A 23,248-nucleotide genomic window follows, 5' to 3' on the forward strand; every position below is an offset into this window, starting at 1 on the left:
TTCTCAGTTTTAATCCTCTGATTGTAGTCTTTATTTGTATAGTAGCAGCAATTGTTAGATGAGAAAAAGTTGTCTGGATCTATTTCATATTCCAAGTCGTGTGTATTGTGATCCATATAGTTAAATGTTTTCAGTTCCAATTGATCATATTCTGCAACTGTCTGACTGATGCAGCTGATTCTTCCAGATGTATCTGAGTTCTTCCTTCCAGTGTGTGTCATGAGTGTGTGGTTGTCTGTTACCTTGTTTGCCGTCCAGATCGTGTTGCTCACTGATATTTTTCGAGATCCGCCATATTTTTAATGGTCAGAACTTTGGCTTCCTCTGGTGATCCGTTTAGTTTAATGAATATTTTGCAGTTCGTCGTCCAAGTGCCTTGGATTTTTCCCAGCTTCTTAAGGTGTCGCGCTTTTTTGGCTATTTCAGCGTTGTGTTTGGTTAGATGTTCATTGATAAAGACATTAGATCCTTTTAATTTTCTTCCTTGTTTCAGCAGCGTAATCTTGTGCTTTCGATTTACAAACCTTAATATAATAGCCGGTATGTTGCCGTTCCTCCTGGGAAGAGGGTGGCATGCTTCGACAGAGTTACAGTCCAGGACAATCCCTTTGGACCGCAGGAAAGCAGCCACCTGTTGTTCCGTGGAGCTAATGTCAAGCTCTCCAGGTTCCTCGTTGCTGTCAGCGGTCACCGCCTGAGCGTATGACCGGGGTTTAATATGGAGCCCAGTGATGATGACGTCGTTTATCCTGGAGTATTGTTCCAGGTCAGCGACCTTACTTTCCAGGTATGCAATCTTTTTATCTTTTTCGGCATTTTGGATGCGGAGGAGCTTTACCTCCTCCACAATTTCAATGATATTTTTCTGCTGCAACCTGATAGTAGAAATTTCCTCCATTATGAAGTCAAGGGACTTTTTAATGTCCTCGACTTCCTCAGCTGTCGGTGTCCTCTTCGGCCCCATTTTATCTGGTTACCCTGGTAGCAGGTTCAGTCAGCTGATTCCTCAGTCAGCTGTTAGCCTGGTAACGCGTTGGCTAGCCTGCAATTACCTCGTTAACTCCGTTAGTCCAGTCCAATATCCTGTATCAAAGTCGTAATCCAGACAGGGTTGTACCAAAAGTTCCAACAATGTGAGTAGTCTTTGCTCCAGAAATTGATGGCCAAATTTCAAAAATCCACAGGACACGATCAAAACACAACTTCCAAACAAATGGCAATGGCTTGGAAGACAACAGACCAGGCATGGAAACACGGAGGGTGGGAACACAGACGACGCCACACAGACTGTAAGAAACACAGAGACTAAATACACATGAGGGATGATCAGGGGAAGTGGCCACACATGGGAACGCAGCTGACATACATGAACTTAACGACAGGACAGGAGGAGTGAGCTGAATACACAGACAGTGAATGCAGGCCTTCAAAGTAAAACAGGAAACATGAGACATGAACCGGGGAGACGTAGTACAGGGGGAGGTGACATAACTGACAGCATGAACTTGACAGTACAAGACACACAGACATAACCACACGAAGGGCAAGGGAGACGTAATGCAAGGGTAACATAATTACAAAAAGGACTGGACTACCTTAAAGAACCTAAGCAAACAATAAACATCAAAATAGGTTAAGCATAACACACTCCCAGTAAACACCAGTATGTGGGCCCCACATGGGCTATGGGGGTTCCAAGTGGGGATGGGCTTACAATGGGCATCCAATCTGGGACCCACCTGGGTTAGCCAAGTAGGACCCACTTGAGCCAGCCCAGATGGGCTATGTTCTATGGGCACCATATGGGTAACATATGGGAAGTTGCATGAACAGGCAACTGAGTTTAACGATCTTAGTTAAGTATAATTATTAGTCATGTGTAAGTATAAACATGAATTAAGATGAAATAACTGATAATAAATTATGCCAGAGGCAGCATATGTATATTTAATTAATAACAAAATATACATATAAAATATATTAATATAAGTGAAACACAAAGAACAGATGTGACTTAAAATTGTAAGACGCTTAATAAAATAAAACAAATGGTTTTACATTTGAGTGGGAAAAAAATTTCACTCCATGTAGGAGTGCTTTTCGAAATCTCGCGTTATTTCATGAAATATCACGAGGTTTTCTCAAACTCGTCCCCCCATTCTGGAACATTCTTCATTTCGCGCCCTTGGACAAAGCTGACAGTTAAGCTGGCAATTTTTGGATTAAGTTCATCTTTGAGCTACGGACTTATTTTCTGCACTAACGGTAAGAACTTTTTGACTTAATTTGAATCCCTAAGTATAAATGAAATGTTTACAAAGTTATGATGCTGCAAAGTAATGTATGGCACAAGTGCTGGCGAACTTTTTCCTAGCACTCAGGCAAGGCTAAGCTAGTTTAAATTTTTAGGTAATGTTGGATTTAGCCAATTTTCAGTTTGAAAGCATTTTCTGGTGTCCTGTATACTGCTTAACTAGCACCAAAATTAATTACTGCGTGTACTTAACATCAAGTTGTACTTAAACATTATCTTGGTTTTTCTCTATGATTAGTATTAATAAAGGACTGTATTAGACCAATTTAACAAAGTTCTAGTTTTTTAGGAGGAATATGGGAGGGTATTTTCACTATCAGAGCAACCAAAATTGCTTTGGTGTTGTCTTTATTAGCTTCATTCCTCACCGCTAAGTGAGGAGGGTAGGCCATGGTCATGAGCAACTAGTCCCCAGCTTTTGCCCCTGTGTCAGGAGCATGCACAGCAGTCAGAGAGGCAGATCAGTGAGCACTCTATTTCTGTAGAAGACATAATCATCATTTTTCTTGCCATTGTTCTCATTTTTCCAGAAAAAGCAAAAAAGAAAATATAGGTATTCTTGATTTGTTTGGGGTTTTTTTTTATACACACTTTAGTATGCAACTTTATATGTGTAGTTGTTTTAGTGAGAACTTCATCAGAAATACTGTACTGACTCAAGAATCTGCCTCTTACTGTTGTGCAAGCTCTGTACATGAGGGAAACTGATTATTTAAGCAGAACTGGTCGGTCTTGTTAGGGCCACAGTGCCAACTCCTTTTACTATGATTGCTGTGGCCCTCCTTTTTTCCTTTTTGTAATGTATATTTGGCTAGAATCTACACATTTATTTATTTATAAAAAAAAAAAGCAATTGCTCTTTGGATGTGGTCCTAAAGATCTGTGATCTTTAAGTGTTTGTCTGATGCCTTATTTGTGCATGCGCGCTGTTATTTTAATTTGTTTCATTATGGCTTAAATTTGTTTGAATTTTGTGCATGCTCCTTTATCAGCCTTCCTGCATGGACAGCTTGTGTGGTTATTGGCCAGGAGGGTTAGCAATTATCTCAAAACTTGAGATGTTTGTTGTTTTGATTATGACTATGGCTACTTATAAATTGCATAGTCACACTATTACAATAATATGTTATTAATATCTGTATATTGGTTTGATTTTGCTGTTGGACAGTGGAGTGAATAGTAGCAAGGGTTATGTGTGATTTCTTTCTTTCTTTCTTTTTACAGACTTTGACATAAGAAGCAGTGTATATTTCAAAATTCATTTCTATTTAAAATTTGATGCATGCCAGAAATATACTAGTAGGAATCTTTTTTTGAGTTTGTAACAATTAGAATTGTTACTTTATAAAGTGATGTCAGGGTCTTTTATTGTAATACAACAGCTTTTAAGGCTGGTGTAAGCATCACAGCAGATGTCTTTATGCCAAAGTAACTGAGGATAAAACACAGAAAAAAGGAGATTTTCCTAGAGTGGCTTTTTAAATCAGATAGCCTTAGAAATATTCTGCAGTTGAACAAAAACTGAAGAAAACCATGAATCAATATATGAACATTACCTGATGCTGCTGAAGTAAAGCAGAGCAAAGTTACAGAAAATTTTTTTAGAGGTTTTATTAGTGAACAAGGTGAGTTTTTTGCAATTTGGCACAAAAAACAACTGACAACAGCGCTAAGCACAACTGTACACTGATGTATAATAAGCAAGGGAATAATGTGGAAAACATATTTCAGATGGGGAAACTTTTCTTGAAGTATACTACGAGAGAGATGTGCAAGAAGTATGATGTTTTTTGTTTTTTTTTTTGTTTGTTTTTTTCAATCGTGGTGGAAACAAGACAGGAAGAGGGAATTAATGACAGTATTTATCAAATGTGAAGCGTAGTTTGGATCTTCTTTTGCTGCTGGTTCAGTTAATTTTGAATTTTGATTGGAGAGTGATGAAACCTGGAGCTTCAGAATCTGTGAGCTGTCTTTCAGAAAGCAATGGAGCAATCTCAGAGGACAAAGAGCTCAGAAAGTTGTTGAACATTTTAGTTTCGTTTCACAGTAAAATGAGTCAGAGCATCATCAGGACTTAATATTGTACTCTGATTCTTTTGAGAATAAAACACTTGAGGAAGAGCACTACGATTGCGATGAACATGCTAAAGATTATGTTATCATGAAATTTCTGTTGACTAAAGGACTGATGAAACTTTGTGCTATGGCCAACAAAGAGCACCAGGTTGGGGTGTCACTTTGAACGAGCTGGGTGTGGGATATGGGGGTAATGCGCAAGCTTATTTATCTTTGGTTAAAAAGTCCCCGAAAATGCAGACAGTCTACGCAAATTCTAACTGATTTCAGCATTCATGGTTTCTGTCAGGCAATATCTTCCTTAAAGTTTTGCAAGGAAACCAAGGTCTCTCATTGAAATTAGCACGTAGAAAGCAACTGAATTGAGACAAGTTTTGCTTTACACAAGCCCAGTTCTACTGAATAATATACCAAGCCAAATGTATAGATACTTTATACTGTTATCTGTATCTACAAGAATTCATCTAAGTCCTGATTTGTATATTGATAACTGACTGTGATTATGCAGAGGATGTTTTGAAGCAGTTTGTGAAAGATTTTGCTTTGATTTATGGTCTTGACTTTGTTGGTTATAATATACATTCTTTAATACACCTAGCTCAAGATGTACGGAAGTTTGGCCCTTTAGACAGCATTTCCTGCTTCCCATTAGAAACCTTCCTTGGTGGAATTTATTTGGATTCTGGAAGCAGATTGGGAAAGGGAAGCGGAAAAGGAGGTAATTGTGTTGAAAACACCTTAAAAGCAAAAAATTATTGAGATTATAAGAAAAAAAAAACCTGACAGTTTCTTTAGCAGACACTTGCCTTGCTGCTCATCAGGTTCAGATATGATTTCAAAATCGCTCGGGCCCCTTTGGAGGTGGGGTGCCCCCGGCCTCTCGGCCTGGGGCTCGGTCACTCAGGCACAGCTGGGGGCCGGCGGAGCTCACGGGCGCGTCACTGCAACTCCCCCTGACTTCTGCTCCGCGGCTGCTGGGCGAGCCCTCATCTGGGACTCTCCTCAGCTCTTACTGGAACAGTGGCGCGGCTGCCCCTCTGTTGGTCTTCCATGGTCTCTTGTGTTCTGGGGGCCTCTGGATGTCTGGAGTTTTGATCTCCTCCATACCCGCTTCACACCCTGGAGGACGGGGCTGTGGCCCCCCCACACTCCCTAGCAGATCATTACATGGAGAAACCTTTGGAATGCAAGCATGCTGATCCACACAGGTATGCACACATGGGTATTCACAGACGCGGACTAAAGCTGTTAGGTTTGTAGCATAAACCTATTCGCTGGAACGTTAAGGACAATCTGCTACGCAGCAAAAGCAAGACTCAAGGCACCAAAGTTCTCTGGTTACTCATGCATGAGGGAGACCTGGCTGGAGCCAAGCGTCGTTCCACCACTTGACCACTGTCAGACTCTCAGCCAGGTTTCCTCACAGCACTCCTTTTATTGTGGTTACATGAATATGCATAGGGTCATTAACATATAACATCTTACATAGGTATACATGTGAACAAAGAATACTGTGTGTGTGTGTGTGTGTGTGTGTGTGTGTGTGTGTGTGTGTGTGTGTGGGGACTGCTGATCAAAGGGTCAAACATCCTTGGTCAGGAAGAGGGTAGCCTCCCCCTCACCCTAGATGGTTCATCCTAGATAACACGGTGAGGAAGTCCTGCAGTTCATCTAAACAAAGAGCACTTAGACTAGAACAGACGCAACTACGTTAATCCTACCATAAAACAATAAAACACGGTATGACCTCTCATGCTCCCAAAGTGCTGTCTAATACACACAAAGTTTGCAGACTATCAAGGATCAAAACCTCTACCAATCTACAACTAATTACAAAACTCTAAGCATATATAAGTAAATATTTCTAAGCATAAATGACAATCAACAATACAAATCTAACATTTCCCCCCTTTTTGACCTTTATGCCTGAAAAGTTCCCAGGTATGAATACCTCATGTCTGACAGTTTCAATGCAAACATTTTTATACTCAGCATATGTCAAATCACCCTAAATTACTGAAAGGTACACAGTTTAATAAATGTATTAGCAGTTACCCCATTCATTGAGCTCATCTCATGGCAAACTGCATCTTACGAGCAACCAAAGAAATTGTTAATTTAATAGTGAAACTAAAAAAGTAACATTTTCAAAAACATCTCAACTTGGTGGTGCTTCCTCCGGGTGTGCACATCACATGTCTCTCTGCAGAGTGGTTTAAGCTCTGCAGGGCGTCATGAATGTCTCTTCCAGTTGTTTCCATCACTGTCCATAGGACCAGAGTCCAAATGTATGTAGAATAGACATTCAAACATACTAGTTGGTTTTGTTGTTTGTCAACATGGGTCTCAGCTATTTCCAAGCTGCAGACCTCTCAGCACTCTAGTTTTATGGCCTCTTACCAGCCCCCATCACCTGACTTCAGACCTTCGTCTTGTGAGGGGGATATTTATGACTCCTTAATTGTCCACGCTCTGCAGAAAAAGCTCTCTGTGGAAAGGGTGCTGGGTTCCGTCATCTTACTGCTGTTATGATCCCAGCAGCCTTCAGAGTGTCATCGTATGCACAGTACAGTGGCACAGCGTTAGGTGATGTTCATAGGAAACTGCTGTCATCACCACCATAGCTTCTGGTTCCTGTGCTTTCACAGAATCATGATGTCATCCTCGAACTCCTTCTGCGCTGTCGATGGAGCTTGGCACGCTCCCCTCATCCCACGAGTTTTCATGTTCCAACGCTGCTGAAGGTTTAAGGCAGAGCACGTCGTACACCTTAGTCGTCTTCCTCAGCGTCAATATTGAATCTTTCATTTTATTTAAAATCTTGCTGTGGGAAGTCTCCTCTTGATTTCCTGGAAGCTTAGTAGCACAGCTCTCTGTGTGATGTCTGCTGTGCTGAAGATGATCTCTGATCCTCCTGAAGCCTCTCTCCCATCTTGTGGACGATCCTCTCCTCTATTTTGCAGGCAGTTTCATGGTCCTTGCTGTGGCTCCAAGGTCTGATTTCATGATGGGCCCCAACCAGCTTGACCTTTGACCTCAACCACTGCCTGGCTGTCAGCTATGCCTGGAATGGTTCACGCTTCTCACTGGGCCTCTGAAGATTTCTCAGGAGATTACTGCTGCACCTGTATTTCCTTGCTAAGAAGAAAAACTTCTATTTGGAGAGCATGTCAACAATCATCAAACCACATTCTTTAGTTCAGTGAACTTTACTTATAGGCCATCAAAGCCTCATCTGAACATGGGTGCACCACTTGCATAGGTTTAATATTTGTAAATAAACGGCTAATCACACAAATCACTGCAACAATAATAAAAAACATTGTTTAATGTTAATCCTTGGACCCCTCCTCTTGACGCATGGACACACCCATGCGTCAACTCACCAAACCTGGAGTCCAGTCTTAAAGAAAAAGATTAGCTAGATCATATCCCAGGCAACATCAGGGCATCTCCTCCCCTGGAGCAGCACCACCCTGGACCTATAATCCTGCAATGAAAATGTTAGTGTGCTTTGCATATTAAGTTTGCTTAACACCTGGCTCTCCCAGGAGCCTGCATACACACCATCATGGCCTGGAAAACAAAATCTGGAAGTAAAATCAAACTCCATACCTGTAAACAATTGTATCATAAGGACAAGAAGCATTCAACATCAGCAAGACAAGTGTCATGTGCAGGTTTTCTCAAATCAGTAAACTACAATTATTTTCATAAGTCGCCTCAGACATGGATCATCCCATGTACTCAGGCAACATTAATGTAATCGGTGACTGCTCTTAAGCAAAGTCACTCCACTTATATATTACTATGGGCTCAAAAGTGGCCAGCTAATGAGCCCATATCAAACTATCCCAGAAACACTGTATCTCTTATTTGTTTTACTCATGTCACTTGTCCGTTTCAGCTGAATCTTCCACAGCATTCTCAAAGAAACTAACATTAGCAATACACATTGACTGTAGTCAGACAGAGGTCAGACACAGGTCAACAGGTTCCAGAGGTGCCATAAAAACACCATAAAGTCAACCCTAGCTGTGGAAAGAAGTAACACCAGTTCTCAACACAGGAAATTTCACACAGGTTATTCACATTATCAAAGTAACCTTCACATTTTCCCATCAACACAATGCAACAGCATCACCACTCATAACCTGTAAACACAGTTTTCCTCACACATAAACCCAGAAATCCTGTAGTAGGAAAAAACATCAACCAGTTGTCCTGGTATAAATCGCATCATCAATTCACATGAAGAACTGGCATGCTGTAAGAAAAGAAAATGCAAATATTAGCGCTTGCGCAGGCGTATGCATACTTTGTCACAGATATCTCTGTGAGCAACTCAAGCCTATGAATAACACACCTGATAAATGCACAGACACAGAAAATGGCATTTAAAAGGTTAAATCATCATGCAACCTCGAGTGTTGCTGTCATCTTTCTGCTCCTGTAAAAGGAAACACATGGGTTCATCTGCACCTTTGTCAGGTGGGGGTTAGCTTCACACAATCATGTTCAGTCAGTCAGTCAGATATTTTAAAATTCTTACTCATTCACTCAGTGGTTCCTTCTTTTGCTAATTGTGGAAATTATCATCGCATTCGTTTCCACGCTCAGCAAAACGACGTTATTTCAAAAAGAAAAATAATTTAGACTGGATTTCCTCGTTGAATCCTTTTTGGGGGGGACTCTCATTTCCTAATTGTCCCAAATAAGTGGCTTTCTCCTGAACCCATTTTAAATGTGGAGAAACTCACTTGCAACAATTTTCTTGACGACGTGTAACGCTTTTAATTCCCGACTTGCAGATCTGCTCAAAGAAAAGAAATTCACAAGCAAAAATCAGTGCTTGTTCAAAAATGAAAAATAAAAAATAACAGAGACTATCAAACCAAACTCTCAGTGCACTGTGAAAGTATCAAAATAAAAAGGCCTTGTTAAGTCATGACACAAGCTCCTCATCTCAGGAGGGTAAATCATACCATTAGCATGGTTTATCATACCATCATACTAATCGGCAGGCTCAACTTCACAACAAAAGAAAAATCATCAGCTAGATTCACTCCAAATCAACCATCAGCTGCACAACACACAACATAACCCTAATGTCATATTAGCTATGAGTTTAATCACCCGGTCTGTGCTCTTCACTCATTTAAGCCACAGATCTATTTTATTCAATTTTCCTTTTCCCTTCATCATAAAACATGTGACATGCTGTCATGCACTTCACAAAACAGTCTGTTCTGACGTATTCAGAGTTGTGTATCTAAATACAGGATTCACTCGCACATCAAAGCAGGAAACTCAGTGTTTTAGAGTCTCCACTCAACACACAACAACTCCAACACATCTCATTCACTCGTGCTAGAATTCAATCACCTTTCATTAATCTAAAACCGATCAACTAATTTGCATATCAGCTATTAACCCACTAAGTTGACAGGACGACAGAAAAGCATGTTCAAAATAGTATCACAAAAGACAATTTCCCTCATACAGTAAATTACATGTGCTGCCTCAATCAAGCAGGAAGCTTCTCCCAATTTACCATTTTAACAACTAAATTTATTGTCTGATCACTGGTTGGTCAAACCAGGATCTTTTTTTTTTTTTTCCCACAAAAGTTAAATTGTTGTCCTGCAACTTGTAGAGTCAATTTTTTTTCTTTAGGATAAATTCAGTATTTGATAACAAGTGTCTGCTAAATTGACACTATTGTAACACTGATGAAAGATAACAAGCTAATTTTCATTGCATGGGTTTGTGTTATTAGGCAGGTCTAATGCATGTCTGTGGAGCTGCATCTCCAGCAGAGCATGTTCTTAAAGCTGCCTTTCCTACACATTTCTCTGCTATTATTTAATCATTTCTTAACTAATGTGCTATGAGTCTTCATGAGTCATTTTGTGTTTGGAATTGTTAGTAGGGTTAATGCATGTTCTGCTTGTGTGTGTGTGATTTTGTATATGTTTCTATTTTCGCAATGTTTCAGACTCCGTCTCAATTTTCCAACTTAAGCAGTCAGTTTTCTTTTCCCCAGGTTTGCTAACCCAAATTTTGATTTCCCACATTAAATAATTCCCATGTGTTCTCACCTAGTCTTCTCACTCTGTTGTCCTCTCCCTCTTCAACAGTCCCGGCAGTTCTCCTTCAGCTTTGTCCTGTCTAGTAGCTGAAGTGCTGCTGCTGCCTTCTTGGGCGACTTCTTAGCAGCTGCTGCCGATTTCTTGGCTTTGGCCGCGGCGGGCTTCTTGGCTTTGCTCTCAGTAGCCTTGTTCATCTTGAAGGATCCGGAGGTCCTGGTGCCCTTGGTCTGCACCAGAGTGCCCTTCGCCACCAGGCTCTTGATGGCGGTCTTGACACGGGCCTTGTTCTTGTCCACTTCGTAGCCTCCGGCAGCCAGAGCCTTCTTGAGAGCGGCCACGGACAGGCCGTTGCGCTCCTTGGAAGCGGCCACGGCTTTCACAATCAGCTCGCCCACGCTGAGGCCGACCTTCTTGGGCTTGGAAGTCATCGTCTTCTTCTTCTTGGCCTGAACCTCGGCGCAGGGCGTGTTTATGATGGAGCCTTTCCCACCACAGCGCTGGCACGTTGAACGCATCATGAAGGGTCCATTTCTTTCATGTCGCTAGCCGCATGTGGCTTGCCCGAGTCACTCAGTCCTTTTTGAGCATTTCAACATGCTGCCGCCGCAGACCCTGGCCTCAGATCCAGCAAGTTTAGCGCGCTGATCTCCAAAAAAGTCCCGAAGGCCAGAAAGACGTCAAATAAGTGTCTCGTGCTGAGAACTCAAACAAAAACTCCTCTTCACGCTGCCATCTTGCTCGCCCCTCCGTGAAATTCAACCAATCAGACAGGAAGATGGGTTTGCTTTCTTCTTCTTCTGCTGTTTATCCACATTGCTGCTGCTTTGCTGGGACTTTTTGTGCTCAGGACTTGCTGCTGTCTCTTTATCATGGAGCTGCATTCCTTATCTTCAGGGAGGAGTGAGCTCGCTTGTGAGGTTGAGAAACACATGGCACTGTAAATAAGTCAGCCAGAAACTTGGCCTGCATGTTTCCAATGATGTTAAACTATAACTTTCTTCCGACTGTTGCATGTGGAAAATTGATACAGGTCTGCTTTTCACCTGAAAGTGACAAACTAAAACATGTTCATTATTATCATCACTGCTTAATCAACACACATCTCTCTCTCTCTCTCTCTCTCTCTCTCTGTCTGTGTTTGTGTGAACAATCCTTTCTTAAAAGCAGAAAATGACATTGTAGTTGTTTTTCGGCTGATCAACACAAAACCTTTTTCCTATGATTATTTCTCTTCATCTACAATGTAGTAATTTGTCTCTTTTTCACTCTTTTTTTTTTTTTCTTCACAATAGCTGGTGGTCTGCAAAATCACCGCTCTCACTCACAATCAGAGGCAATCACTTTTGCACAGTGCACAAAAACACTGTGATGTCAGACACATTCACACTCACTTTTTCATCTGCATAAATCATATGGCTGGAGATATGTGCCATGGTGATCCATAAGCATGATCACCAGTTTATTTAATTATTTTTAATCCAACAAAACAAATAAACAAAAACATGATGCTGATGCTACACACACACACGAGTCAAGGTGCAGAAAAACTGCTCATGGAAACGCTGCACACTCTCTGTTTCCCTCTCTTTGAGTAGTTCTCAGACAGCTCTTGATCTGATAATGTGTAGCTTGCTCATCAGCTCAAAAAACAAAAACAAAACTGCAACGCGACATCACACAGTAGTTGCATGCTCTGCCCACAGTGGCAAAGTCTTACACTTACATATTCAACACAGCTTCTCCATCATGTATTTTTTAGATGTTTCATACAGGGTTGAGCATATTAGTTGTTTTCACAGATGTGCTCTATATCTCAACAATGGTTCATAATAAGACGACAGTCTTCCACACAGGTCAAGTGCCTCTATGCACTTCATGAGTTTAAATATTTACCTATATCACTTCACCTCACATGTCATTGTACTGAATTTAAGCAACCACAAGCTTAATGTAGATTACTTTTAACAACTATCCACCTCAATTAAATCTATGGTCTGGCACACAGGCTGCTGTCGATCAGGGCAAGCTAAAGAATAAACATTGTGTCAGCAAGGGGTGGGGGGAAAGCCATTCACCAGAGCATATCTTAAGTGCTGCTGATGTGGGCTGGCCTTCTCCACAGCTCTCCAAGGCTGGTGTGTTTTCTGAAAACTTCTAACATTTGAATCTCTTCCATTTATAAGCCTGCGATTAACCGCACGGCTCAGGTCCGCGTGACCGCGCTCGCGTGAACCCGCGCAGCTGTGGAGCCGTCGCTCTCTCTCTTTTTTACATAAATACTTTGTGCTGCCAGGAGCAAAGTCCAGCACAAACGTCTGTCTCCCTCCGACTCACTCTTGGTTGCATAGAAACCCATGATAACAACAACAGTCGGTGTCACAGACCACATGTTCTGCTCCGCACACACAACAACAACAACAACGACGACGACAATGACAACAACACAAAATAGGCCTACTGTCCAGCACAATCTGGACCCCGCGGAACTTCTCAACACCCCACTGAGCGGTGGAGAACTCACTACAGTACCCCACACAGCGGTCTGTATTTCGCCCCACTAAGACGGCGAACCAAAAAAAGTTCGAACTGCGCAACTCTGCGACTTAATGCTTCTGTACAAAAAAACCCCACTGAGCGGCCTTGTACATCGCCCCACTTAGACGGCGAATTTTAGCCCCACTGAGCGGCCACGGGCAACACCCCACTGAGCGGTGAAGACGTAATTATAGCTATAAACTCTTTTTTTTTTTTTTTCTTACTTGGAGTTGCTTATTGCGTGTAGCATCAGTCCCGAATCCCATCAATCGCCATCCATCGAGGAGAAAAAAAACAGACGGCTAATCCACCGGCCCGATGACGAATTCTCACGCCTCAGGACTTTGTTGCAGGACCTCTATAGTCCTGGCTGACGTCAGTCTTTCGGTGTGTCTCTTTTCCCCTCGGTGAACGTCGACTCCAGGGATCCGGCTCTCGAAGGACCAATTAATGTTAGGTTTGTAGCATAAACCTATTCGCTGGAACGTTAAGGACAATCTGCTACGCAGCAAAAGCAAGACTCAAGGCACCAAAGTTCTCTGGTTACTCATGCATGAGGGAGACCTGGCTGGAGCCAAGCGTCGTTCCACCACTTGACCACTGTCAGACTCTCAGCCAGGTTTCCTCACAGCACTCCTTTTATTGTGGTTACATGAATATGCATAGGGTCATTAACATATAACATCTTACATAGGTATACATGTGAACAAAGAATACTGTGTGTGTGTGTGTGTGTGTGTGTGTGTGTGTGTGTGTGTGTGTGTGTGTGGGGACTGCTGATCAAAGGGTCAAACATCCTTGGTCAGGAAGAGGGTAGCCTCCCCCTCACCCTAGATGGTTCATCCTAGATAACACGGTGAGGAAGTCCTGCAGTTCATCTAAACAAAGAGCACTTAGACTAGAACAGACGCAACTACGTTAATCCTACCATAAAACAATAAAACACGGTATGACCTCTCATGCTCCCAAAGTGCTGTCTAATACACACAAAGTTTGCAGACTATCAAGGATCAAAACCTCTACCAATCTACAACTAATTACAAAACTCTAAGCATATATAAGTAAATATTTCTAAGCATAAATGACAATCAACAATACAAATCTAACAAAAGCTTTCTTGGCTGCTGCCTCAAAGCACACTGTGCGCTGTCTATCTTGCGTGCTGCACAATATCGTTTATTATTTAGTAAATATTGATATCTATGACTAGCTAGTTTATTGTGATGGTGCTTTGTTTTCTCTATTATTATGTTGCTCTTTGTTGTTTGCTGTCTCCTCTGTTTGTTTTTTTTGTTTGTTTGTTTTTTTTCTCCATACAGGTGACCCAGGAGTTCTTTTTTTTTTTTCTCTCTCTTCCCCCCCCCTTCTCACCGTCTCTTCTCCCCTTTGGTTTTCTTTCTTTCTCTCCCCCTCTTTCTCTCATTCATTCCCCCTGTCCTATTTATTTAAAAAAAAAAAAAAAAAAAAAAAAAAAGACAAAGGATGAACTGAAGCTCTGCCATCACGTAATGTCGCATACTGCTGTTTCTGATGTCATTTAGAAAAAAAGAAAAAAAAAAGATATGATTTCAAAATAGCGCTTTATAATTTGTTGACTTTTAAAAATCTGTTTTAGACTTTTTTTTGATGCCATTATATACATTAATGTTTTTAGTTTGTAGGACTAACCAGTACCCTAAATTATGTGTTTGGATTATTATTTATTTGTGTGTGTATGTTTGTTGTATTTTGTTTGTTTGTTTGTTTTAAGGCCAGTGATCCCGTCGACCTCTGATGAGGATTGGGACAACACTGCGGAACAGCCAGAGACCTCACCACCATCAGCAATGGAGAATAGACATTCAAGTGAAACTCACTTCCTGAACATCACTCATCCATTTGTTCAGCCGCTACAACCCTCAACTCCTTCACCTGTGGTTTCACAACCAGTTCCAAGACAACTTCTACAAGCCACCAATACGAGCATGTTTGTACGTGTTCTAACCCTCCTGGAAGACATTAAGGACACTCAGAGGGTCCACAGTCGAATGCTACAGTCTCTCCTTACACAACGTGATGGACCAGTTGCTGCAGTATTACCCGAGGGTGCTGTATTTCCCATCCGGACAGTAGCAGATGTGGCAGCACTGGAGCAAAAACTGGCAGACCCTGTCTTCCTAAAAGAAGTGGTAAATAATAATGATGTAATAACAATATTCAATGATTAATGCCTCAATCAGTCTGTGTTTCATGCTAGCAGTTATGATCAAGGAAAGTTGCTGTTTGTTCGAACATGGTCAGTGCAATGAAGGAGTGGGAGGAGAGCTGAACAAAAGTTGCTATTTTTGTTAATAAAATAACTTCTCCAAACATTACCTAGTTATAAGTTGTGCCATGCCAAACCCAAAACTTAAGAAATTACTTTTGGTGAATCATTTAGCTCTTTGCATTCACATCAGACAGTGTTTGACTTTGACACCTAACTCTTTCTCAGTCAATTAGCATCAATATTATAGAGCCTAATTACTGTGTAGCTGTGCTTGCTTTCTTTTAGGTGTGACTGATGGTACTACTGTCAGTAAAATTATTGTCCTTGCGTGTCCTAAGGTTGCTGTTGTGGCAGAGATCAGAGGGAGCACTGTTGATGAAGCCACAAGAAGAATGATGGCCTTCATTATGGACAATGCTCTTTCCAGGCAATATAACTTCGTTGGGTGCCATGGAAAGCGGGAATTTCGAGGGCTTAAAGTTTTTGAAGTGCTATATGGTAAGTTCATTAGTTGTAAGATATTTTGTTGATGTTTGAATAACGGATGCTCACTACAGCTGCAGTCATTCAGAAACAACTTTTCTCTCCACCATTGTGAGCGGCTAGCTTCGCAATAACAGAAGTTTGACTTGATTGACGCGGGAATGTTCCCAGTTAGCCTAGCGGTCAGCAAGGAGGCTTCAGCGGTGCATTATGGGATCTGTAGTTTGTATATTATTAGCGCCTCATATCGCCGGGCCATGCATAACAATAATAGTACATCTATATAAAATGATCTTGCGGGCCGGATATAAATGTATGCCGGGCCGGATGTGGCCCGCAGGCCTTGACTTTGACACGTGGTTTAGATAGACTGTACAAATTGTGGAGATGAAACCATCAGCTCATGTTGTTCTGGAGGTTGGTGGCTGCTGGCAGGAATGACCACGTTTCTTTCTGGCTTGTAGCATACTTGAAGAAGTCTCTCACTAAACAGTTTTTTGGTTGCTCACAGAATGTGAATAAGCTCCAGGAACTCCAGAGCCAGCCTCTATTTTTTCCAGTGTAATTAGTAACACACTGATTTATCTGATGGCCCTATTTTTGATTTACATGAAAATAGGGCTGCCACAAACGATTATTTTGATAGTCGACTAGTCACCGATTATTTTTGCGATTAGTCGACTAATCAGATCATCATCCATTGGACGTAAAACTACAGCTTATTGCACCAGCAGCATCTGCTCTTATATAACTATCATTAGCTTACAGCTTTAAGTGTTTATGGTCTGTGCTAACTAAAAATAAAGACAAGATGATAGTTTATTCAATTTTAATTAAATTTGCAGATTGTTTCGGTGAAGTTTAATAAACTCCTTGCTATCTAAAATATAACAGGACACCGGAGTATATTCTGGAGCATCTCACACTTCTGATAATCAGTTGTCTGCTTGACGTTTATTCAGCTGTGTAAAAGCTATAACTTTAATCTCAGACAAACTGATTTACTCAGGAACAAATAAAATACTAAAAAAAAGCCAAACAATAACATTTTAAGTTATCTAAGTGACTCATATATATTTAACCTGAGTAGCGAAAGACGGCGGTGGGTTTGAAAACGATTTGCGGGGAGTCCGGTGTTCTCACGGCGCTAGTGAGCCTAGCCCCCGGCTCGCTAACGAGCTAGTGGGTAACAGATGTCTCCGAAAACGTCGGAGCGCTTTCGAAAATATGTGGTGTCCTGATAAACTGAGCAGATATTTGAGGTTTACACAGCTACATTCTCGCCTGAAAATATGTTAAACGTTTATTTTGTGACCCAGAAAGAATAATAAGAGTAACATTAAAACTAACTAGCTGCCGCCATTGTTGGAAACTGCGCTGGGCCGCGCTATGAATTCTGGGACACAGCTGCTTCTTCTTCTTCGGGGTTTAACGGTAGCTGGCATCCTTGTACATGCAATGCTGCCATCTTCTGTTTCAGTCCGTTATTACACTCTTAAATCCTGCCACTTATTCCTGCGTCTTTTGTGATCTTACAAAGCTTCAAACGACGCGTCGACTATTAAATCAGTCGTCGACGATTTTGATAGTCGACGTAATCGTGACTAGTCGACAAATCGTGGCAGCCCTACATGAAAATTATTGGCGCCTGCCTGGCACACACCTCAAGAAGTGGAATCTGTTTTCTCCTTGGTAGATGTAGCCCTTGTTACATTTTACTATTTTGTTTTGTGTTCATTATGAGGTGCTGTACCATGCAAAAAACTGGTTAACCACTTGCCTGTTCTAAGCTCTGTGCCAATCACTGAGACAGCCCACAACACCAGTTATCATTGTAACTATGTAGACATCTTTTAAACATTTGTCTTAAATGTTTTAAGGTAAAATGTTTCACATTAATTTAATTTTTGAGTGCCTACTTGGTAAATCATTTTGTAAATAGCTTTTCTGTTTCCATGAATACTCATGGTCTTCAAAGAGTTCAATGTAGGAGGTCAAACAACTTGAACAGCACAACCTCCAAAACAACTTCAGTACTATCGCAAATCTGATTTTGTTTGTGAAAATGCACTAATTTTTTATTTTATTTTATTTCTTTCAGGACCAATGGATTGGTGAATGAGTGAGAAGCTGTGGTTTGCTGCATTTGTTTTTCCTTTAAACGGTATAACATTTATTTGTTATTGTTTTGTGTATACTGTGGACATTTTTGTCAACATGTTCTCCAAACAAAAAATGTATTATATAAAAAAGCATACTGTTTTAAAATTTCATAGTAATCAGTATTAATAAAAAAGATAAACTGGCTTTGTTGTACAGGTGATTTAAATTATAGCTTACTTACATTATCCAAAATTCCATCTGGGCAAACACACTTGGGGCCACCATGGAAACTGAGGACAAAAATAGCTGGGTCTCAGGTTGGTAACCCAAGTGGGCCCCAAGTATCAGACCTGCTTCTATCCATCTGGGCCCCATACTCATTTATTGTCTGGGGCTGATTTGGGACCCATCATTAACCCATCTGGGAAAACACATTTGGGGCCATCATGGAAACTGAGGACAAAAGTAGCTGGGTGCCAGGTGGGTAACCCAAGTGGGCCCCAACCATCAGACCCGCTTCTACCCATCTGGGCCCCATACTCATTTGTTGGCTGGGCCTGATTTGGGGCCCATCCGGGTCCCATCAATAATCCATCTGGGCAAACACATTTGGGGCCACCATGGAAACTGAGGACAAAATTAGCTGGGTCCTAGGTGGGTAACCCAAGTGGGCCCCAAATATCAGATCTGCTTCTACCCATCTGGGCCCCACATATTTTTTTTGACTGGGCCTGATTTGGGGCTTATCTGGGACCCAGCATAAACCCATCTAGGAAAACATATTTGGGGCCACCATGGAAACTGAGGACAAAATTAGCTGGACCCCAGTTGGGTTTCCCAAGTGGGCCCCAAATATTAGCCCTGCTGCTCCCTATTTGGGCCCCACATATGTGTGTTGACTGGGCTGGGTCACACGACCCAGGACCATGACAGGAGGCTGCGGTCTGACGGCTCCCTGTTATAATGTTTCCTCACTTGGCTCATGCGAGCCCAGCCCAATTGTGCGCGTGTGTGTGTGTGTGTGTGTGTGGGGGGGGGGAGATATGTGTGTATTCACATCATATATGTTAATGAGAGTGCGGGGAGTGAGTTAGAGGGTGGGGTGGGCTGCTTTTAACTATGTAAAGCACTTTGTGCTACATTTTTTTTTTGTATGAAAAGTGCTTTATAAATAAAGATTGATTGATTGATTGATTGATAACAGTTGTATTGATGTATAGCAACTTGAAATGCTCCCAAAAATGGCACTACAGCATGTAAAAATATAAAGTAAGCTCTGGCGAACTTGGTTCTATGGTAGGTCTTAAAGGGTTAAACAAATAATGAAAGGATAATGAAAGAAAGTTTAATGTGAAATTACTGAATTATATGAAATATTATGGCTTTGTCTGCCAGAGTGTTTTTCTTTAAACTACTTGGGACACTGCCTTTTAGTGATGTCACTAAAAGGCAAGGTTCTAATGTTGTGTTGCCATAGTCTCCGGAGTTTACTTTTAAAGCTCACTTACAGAACTGACTTATACAGCTTAGTTAGAAAAGTCAAGCATCCAGACATTTGAAGGACTATTCACTCATTAAGGTGACATTTTCTATTTTAAAAGTTCTCAAAAAATTCAGATGAAAAAGGAAACAAGAAAAGTTACGACTGAGGCAGATAAGAAAGATCCAGGAGATCAAAGTAAGTAAAAAAAAAAAAAATCCCCCAAATAACAGAATCGACATTTCTAACAATGTTGAGGCTCTGTGTATAAAACGATTCATTTTTAGAGGATTTAAATCCTGGTTTTGATTGAAACTAACCTAAGTGCAACATGTCTAATCAAAGAAAGGTTACTGGGGCACTTTGTCTTTTGGTAAAATAATGTGACAAGTTTATTCTTGGACTGAGCAGTGAAAACAGAGCAACAAGTGTCATCAGTATCTAGACTTAGTAGACCTAGTATTGACTCGTGTTGGTGTGTTTTTTTATCAAAAGGATAAACTTGTTATTATATTGTAAGCAATACTAATTAAAAATTCAGTGACATCAAAATCCTTCTAGTCCTGATGTCGAGCGCTCTTTTTCACTAATGTGTTGTTGTTGTTTATAGATTGTAAGAGCAGGATGGCTAAAAGAAAGGCCAGTCCTGAAAAAACGACCCCCATAAAAAGAAGGAGGGTCACTGAGCAGGCTGGTCCTTCCACCAGCTCAGATGCTCATGTGGTCAGGGGAGTCAAGCGAAAGGTCCAACAAGATGAAGCGGGGACAGCCAACACAGCAAAGAAGCGTAAACTTCTTGACCATGTGAGCGGTGACAAGGGGCAGGCATCTTCCTGGTTGGACACTGGTAAAGGTAGGCTAATTAGTTGAGTGAGGGGTAGATTAAGTGTACATCTGGTTGCTAGTTTGAAGATATTAGTGTTTGGGAGATATTTGTGTCTATTATCTAATAAGCTGACGTGCTTTTGGTGTTTTCCACATCTGCAGACTGCAGCATAGAGATTTCAGAGAGCTGCAGTAAAAACAAAAAGGCTGGCAAAAGGAAAGCTGCGGGAGACACCAGGGACCCACCTAAGAAAAAGAAAGTGGACCAGGACAAAACCAAAACTGTTGCCAAAAAGTCAGTGGCTGAACAGAAACGTAAGTAGCAAGCAGCTTGGCTTTTATATTCAGGTGAAGAGCAAAATGAACATTTAGGGTACAGCAGAGAGTAATTTGTGTGACAGCTGTAGTAAAACCCAATTTGTGTTTGTCTGTTTAGGTGACTTCCAAGCGAGATACGTGGAGGAGCACCGGCTTGGAGAAGGAGGGTGTGGAGCAGTGTTTGCTGGCTACCGCATAAAGGATCATTTACCAGTAAGTGTTCAGATGGTGGTAGTAAGACAGGCAGTAACGCAGATAAGGGATAATATCGTAAGCTGTTTTACACCTTTAATTATGTCATACTGAGGAAATGCTCATCAATGCCCTGTGTCTTTTAGGTGGCCATCAAACACATCCCAAAGGGGAACGTGTACTGCAAAGTGAAGGTAAATATGCAAGACTTGAATTGCTTTTACATTAGTGGATTGCATGCAGTGTTCACCTGTGGAACGTCTGTGCCTCATCATCCACTTTGTTGAAATATTTCAGGATGATAACGGGAAGAATGTGTCAGTGGAAGTTGCCATCATGCTGAAGCTTGCAGCTGAAGCAGATGGATCAGTGGAAACATCAGCCCCAGTGTCTCTGTTGGAGTGGTTTGACTTTGGCAGAGAGCTGATCCTGGTGATGGAGAGACCTGTCCCCGCTGTGGACCTGGATAAATATATAGAAGAAAATGGAGGATTTTTGCCAGAGGACAAGGCCAAGGCAAGTTGACTTGCTTTAGAAGAGTCTTAGACTGTACATCATTCAATCAAAGCACAGAGTGTTAGAGAAACATTAACCCATTGATTGATTATTGTCTTTTTCATCGTTTCCAGGTAGGGCTGGGCTATATCATACCATTCACGGTAATACCGGGGTAATTTTGGGCAACGATAGGAAAATGAAATATCGCGATAGAATATGGGTAAAACGCGCATGCGCAGTGCCTTTGTTTACATACGCACATGGCGGTGACGCCGCATGAATTCTGGTTGTGTTTACTGACCTCAAAACGATGACGCACAATGAGAAGAGCGAAAGTGGATCGTTGAATGAAACGGATGAACCAGAACTGGTTTGTAAAAATGCTGCAACTTTAGTGGTGTGGAACTGGTTTAGCTTTCGTCCGTCAGATACACAACAAAGCACAATTTTTGGGAGCGAATGCTAGCGGGGCGTCGTTATTACCGTGTTGTTTGGAAAATACGGCACACTTAAAATCAATCCTTTGATTTTTCTGAAACTCGACAGTGCCCCTTATAATCCCGTGTGACTTATGTATGAATTCTGGTTGTGTTTACTGACCTCAAAACGATTTTATGTACACGGCGACTTTGCTAAGCTACAAAGCAGCACCGCTCGATGGATTGTCGGAGCATTACGGCTATCGTAGGCAGGCGCCTCGCGGAGTGATACGTACTGCACCTCAACATTATATTACCGTATTGTGTGTGTATAACCTCTTTTTAAGTTTTGTGGATATTATACATGGTTATGCTGAGGATATGTCGGCCAATTTCCACTGGAAATGCCTTTTGGTTAAACTGTCAGCAAGGAATTTGCACTGTTACATTTTTATATAACTTTAATGGACATAAAAAAACAGCTGCTTGTTTAAGTGAAAATACATTGATGGGGTTTTTTGCACTAATAGTTGTGGAGTTGTAAAGTATTTTGTCTAGTGTCAATTATATCGTCAGTTATATCGTTATCGCAACTTTTCAAATGTATATCTTGATAAATATTTTTGGTCATATCGCCCTGCTCTATTTCCAGGTCATTCTGAAGCAGCTGGTTGATGCTGCGAAGCACCTGGAGGATAAACACATCTTTCACCGGGACATCAAGAGTGAGAACATTCTAATTGAGACCGGCTCAGATGTACCGCGTGTTCGTATCATCGACTTTGGACTGAGCTGCTTTGTTAAGGAGCAGTCGCAGTACCGCGTCTTCTATGGTAACATATTCTGCTCTTGCTCTTCACAGATGTCACAATTTTCGCCTTTTGTTTTAGAAGAAATTGCAATTGTGTCTGTTTATTAGGTACAGAAATTTACTCCCCTCCCGAGTGGTACGGGCGCAGTTGCTACAGGTGTGGACCCACCACGGTATGGCAAATGGGAGTGGTTCTGTACGAAGCGCTTCATGCGGGAGACTTTAACACCACGAGCTTCCTCAAAAAGCGCCTGAAATTCAAAAGACATCTGTCCAAAAGTAAGAAAACGTCACACTTCAAGACTGACTGATGGCTTGGACCACTGGAACTATCATCTTCATGTTTTTTCTCTTTCCTTTCTTTCCAGACTGCCGGGATTTCTTGGACGCGTGTTTAACCAAAGTCCCGGAGACGCGGCCGACGCTGGAGGAGCTACAGCATCACACGTGGCTGAGATAAGCATATCACACACACACACAAACACACACAATTCAGACGTTATCATTTATGTGTGATGTATGAATTACCTTGCTTTTTTTCAGGAAATAATTTTTTTAATTGGCCCACTTTAAATTTCAGTGTTTTGGAATTCCTGTAACCCCCCCAGCCATCCCAGGAAAGGGGATCTCTCTTTGAATGGGCTTTCCCGAGGTTTCTTCCCGTCAATCTGGCCCCCCCAGGGGAGTTTTTCCTCGTCTTCATAGAGAGCTTGGGCTGGGTCAGGAGCTCCATCAAAACTGTCTTTATTTAATTACTCTAATGTAATCATATACTTTAAAGTAATCAAATAAAAGACAGTAAAAATCTGAAGACTTGAAGTAAACTTCCATTAAAATAAAACTTGTTTAATTCA

General features: G+C 41.4%; 1 protein-coding gene across 2 annotated transcripts; it reads left to right on the forward strand.

Moving 5' to 3' along the window:
* The first annotated feature begins 2,105 nt into the window (after positions 1-2,105).
* LOC309690577 (serine/threonine-protein kinase pim-1-like) lies at positions 2,106-23,248 on the forward strand. 2 transcript variants are annotated; one of them, XM_082507700.1, is made up of 10 exons: positions 17,850-17,912; positions 19,453-19,529; positions 19,942-20,184; positions 20,319-20,471; positions 20,593-20,687; positions 20,813-20,860; positions 20,964-21,182; positions 22,236-22,416; positions 22,503-22,673; positions 22,763-23,248. In XM_082507700.1, the coding sequence occupies exons 2-10, from the start codon at positions 19,469-19,471 to the stop codon at positions 22,852-22,854; spliced, it is 1,263 nt and encodes a 420-aa protein (XP_082363826.1). In that variant the 5' UTR covers positions 17,850-17,912; positions 19,453-19,468; the 3' UTR covers positions 22,855-23,248. The 2 variants fall into 2 exon arrangements, with proteins under 2 accessions (XP_082363825.1, XP_082363826.1); XM_082507699.1 differs by lacking the exons at positions 17,850-17,912; positions 19,453-19,529 and adding an exon at positions 2,106-2,265.

The sequence above is a fragment of the Aulonocara stuartgranti genome, assembly GCF_965226115.1.
Source record: "Aulonocara stuartgranti genome assembly, chromosome: 16".
In the NCBI taxonomy this organism is placed as follows: domain Eukaryota; kingdom Metazoa; phylum Chordata; class Actinopteri; order Cichliformes; family Cichlidae; genus Aulonocara; species Aulonocara stuartgranti.

What these genes read in the sequence shown, in the direction of transcription:
- LOC309690577 (XM_082507699.1), top strand. Translation starts at nt 2,121, where the DNA reads ATGAAATATCACGAGGTTTTCTCAAACTCGTCCCCCCATTCTGGAACA. An exon ending in GTCAGTGGCTGAACAGAAAC is followed by an intron (nt 20,472 to 20,592) that starts GTAAGTAGCAAG and finishes TTGTCTGTTTAG; the next exon opens with GTGACTTCCAAGCGAGATAC. An exon ending in TGCCAGAGGACAAGGCCAAG is followed by an intron (nt 21,183 to 22,235) that starts GCAAGTTGACTT and finishes CTCTATTTCCAG; the next exon opens with GTCATTCTGAAGCAGCTGGT.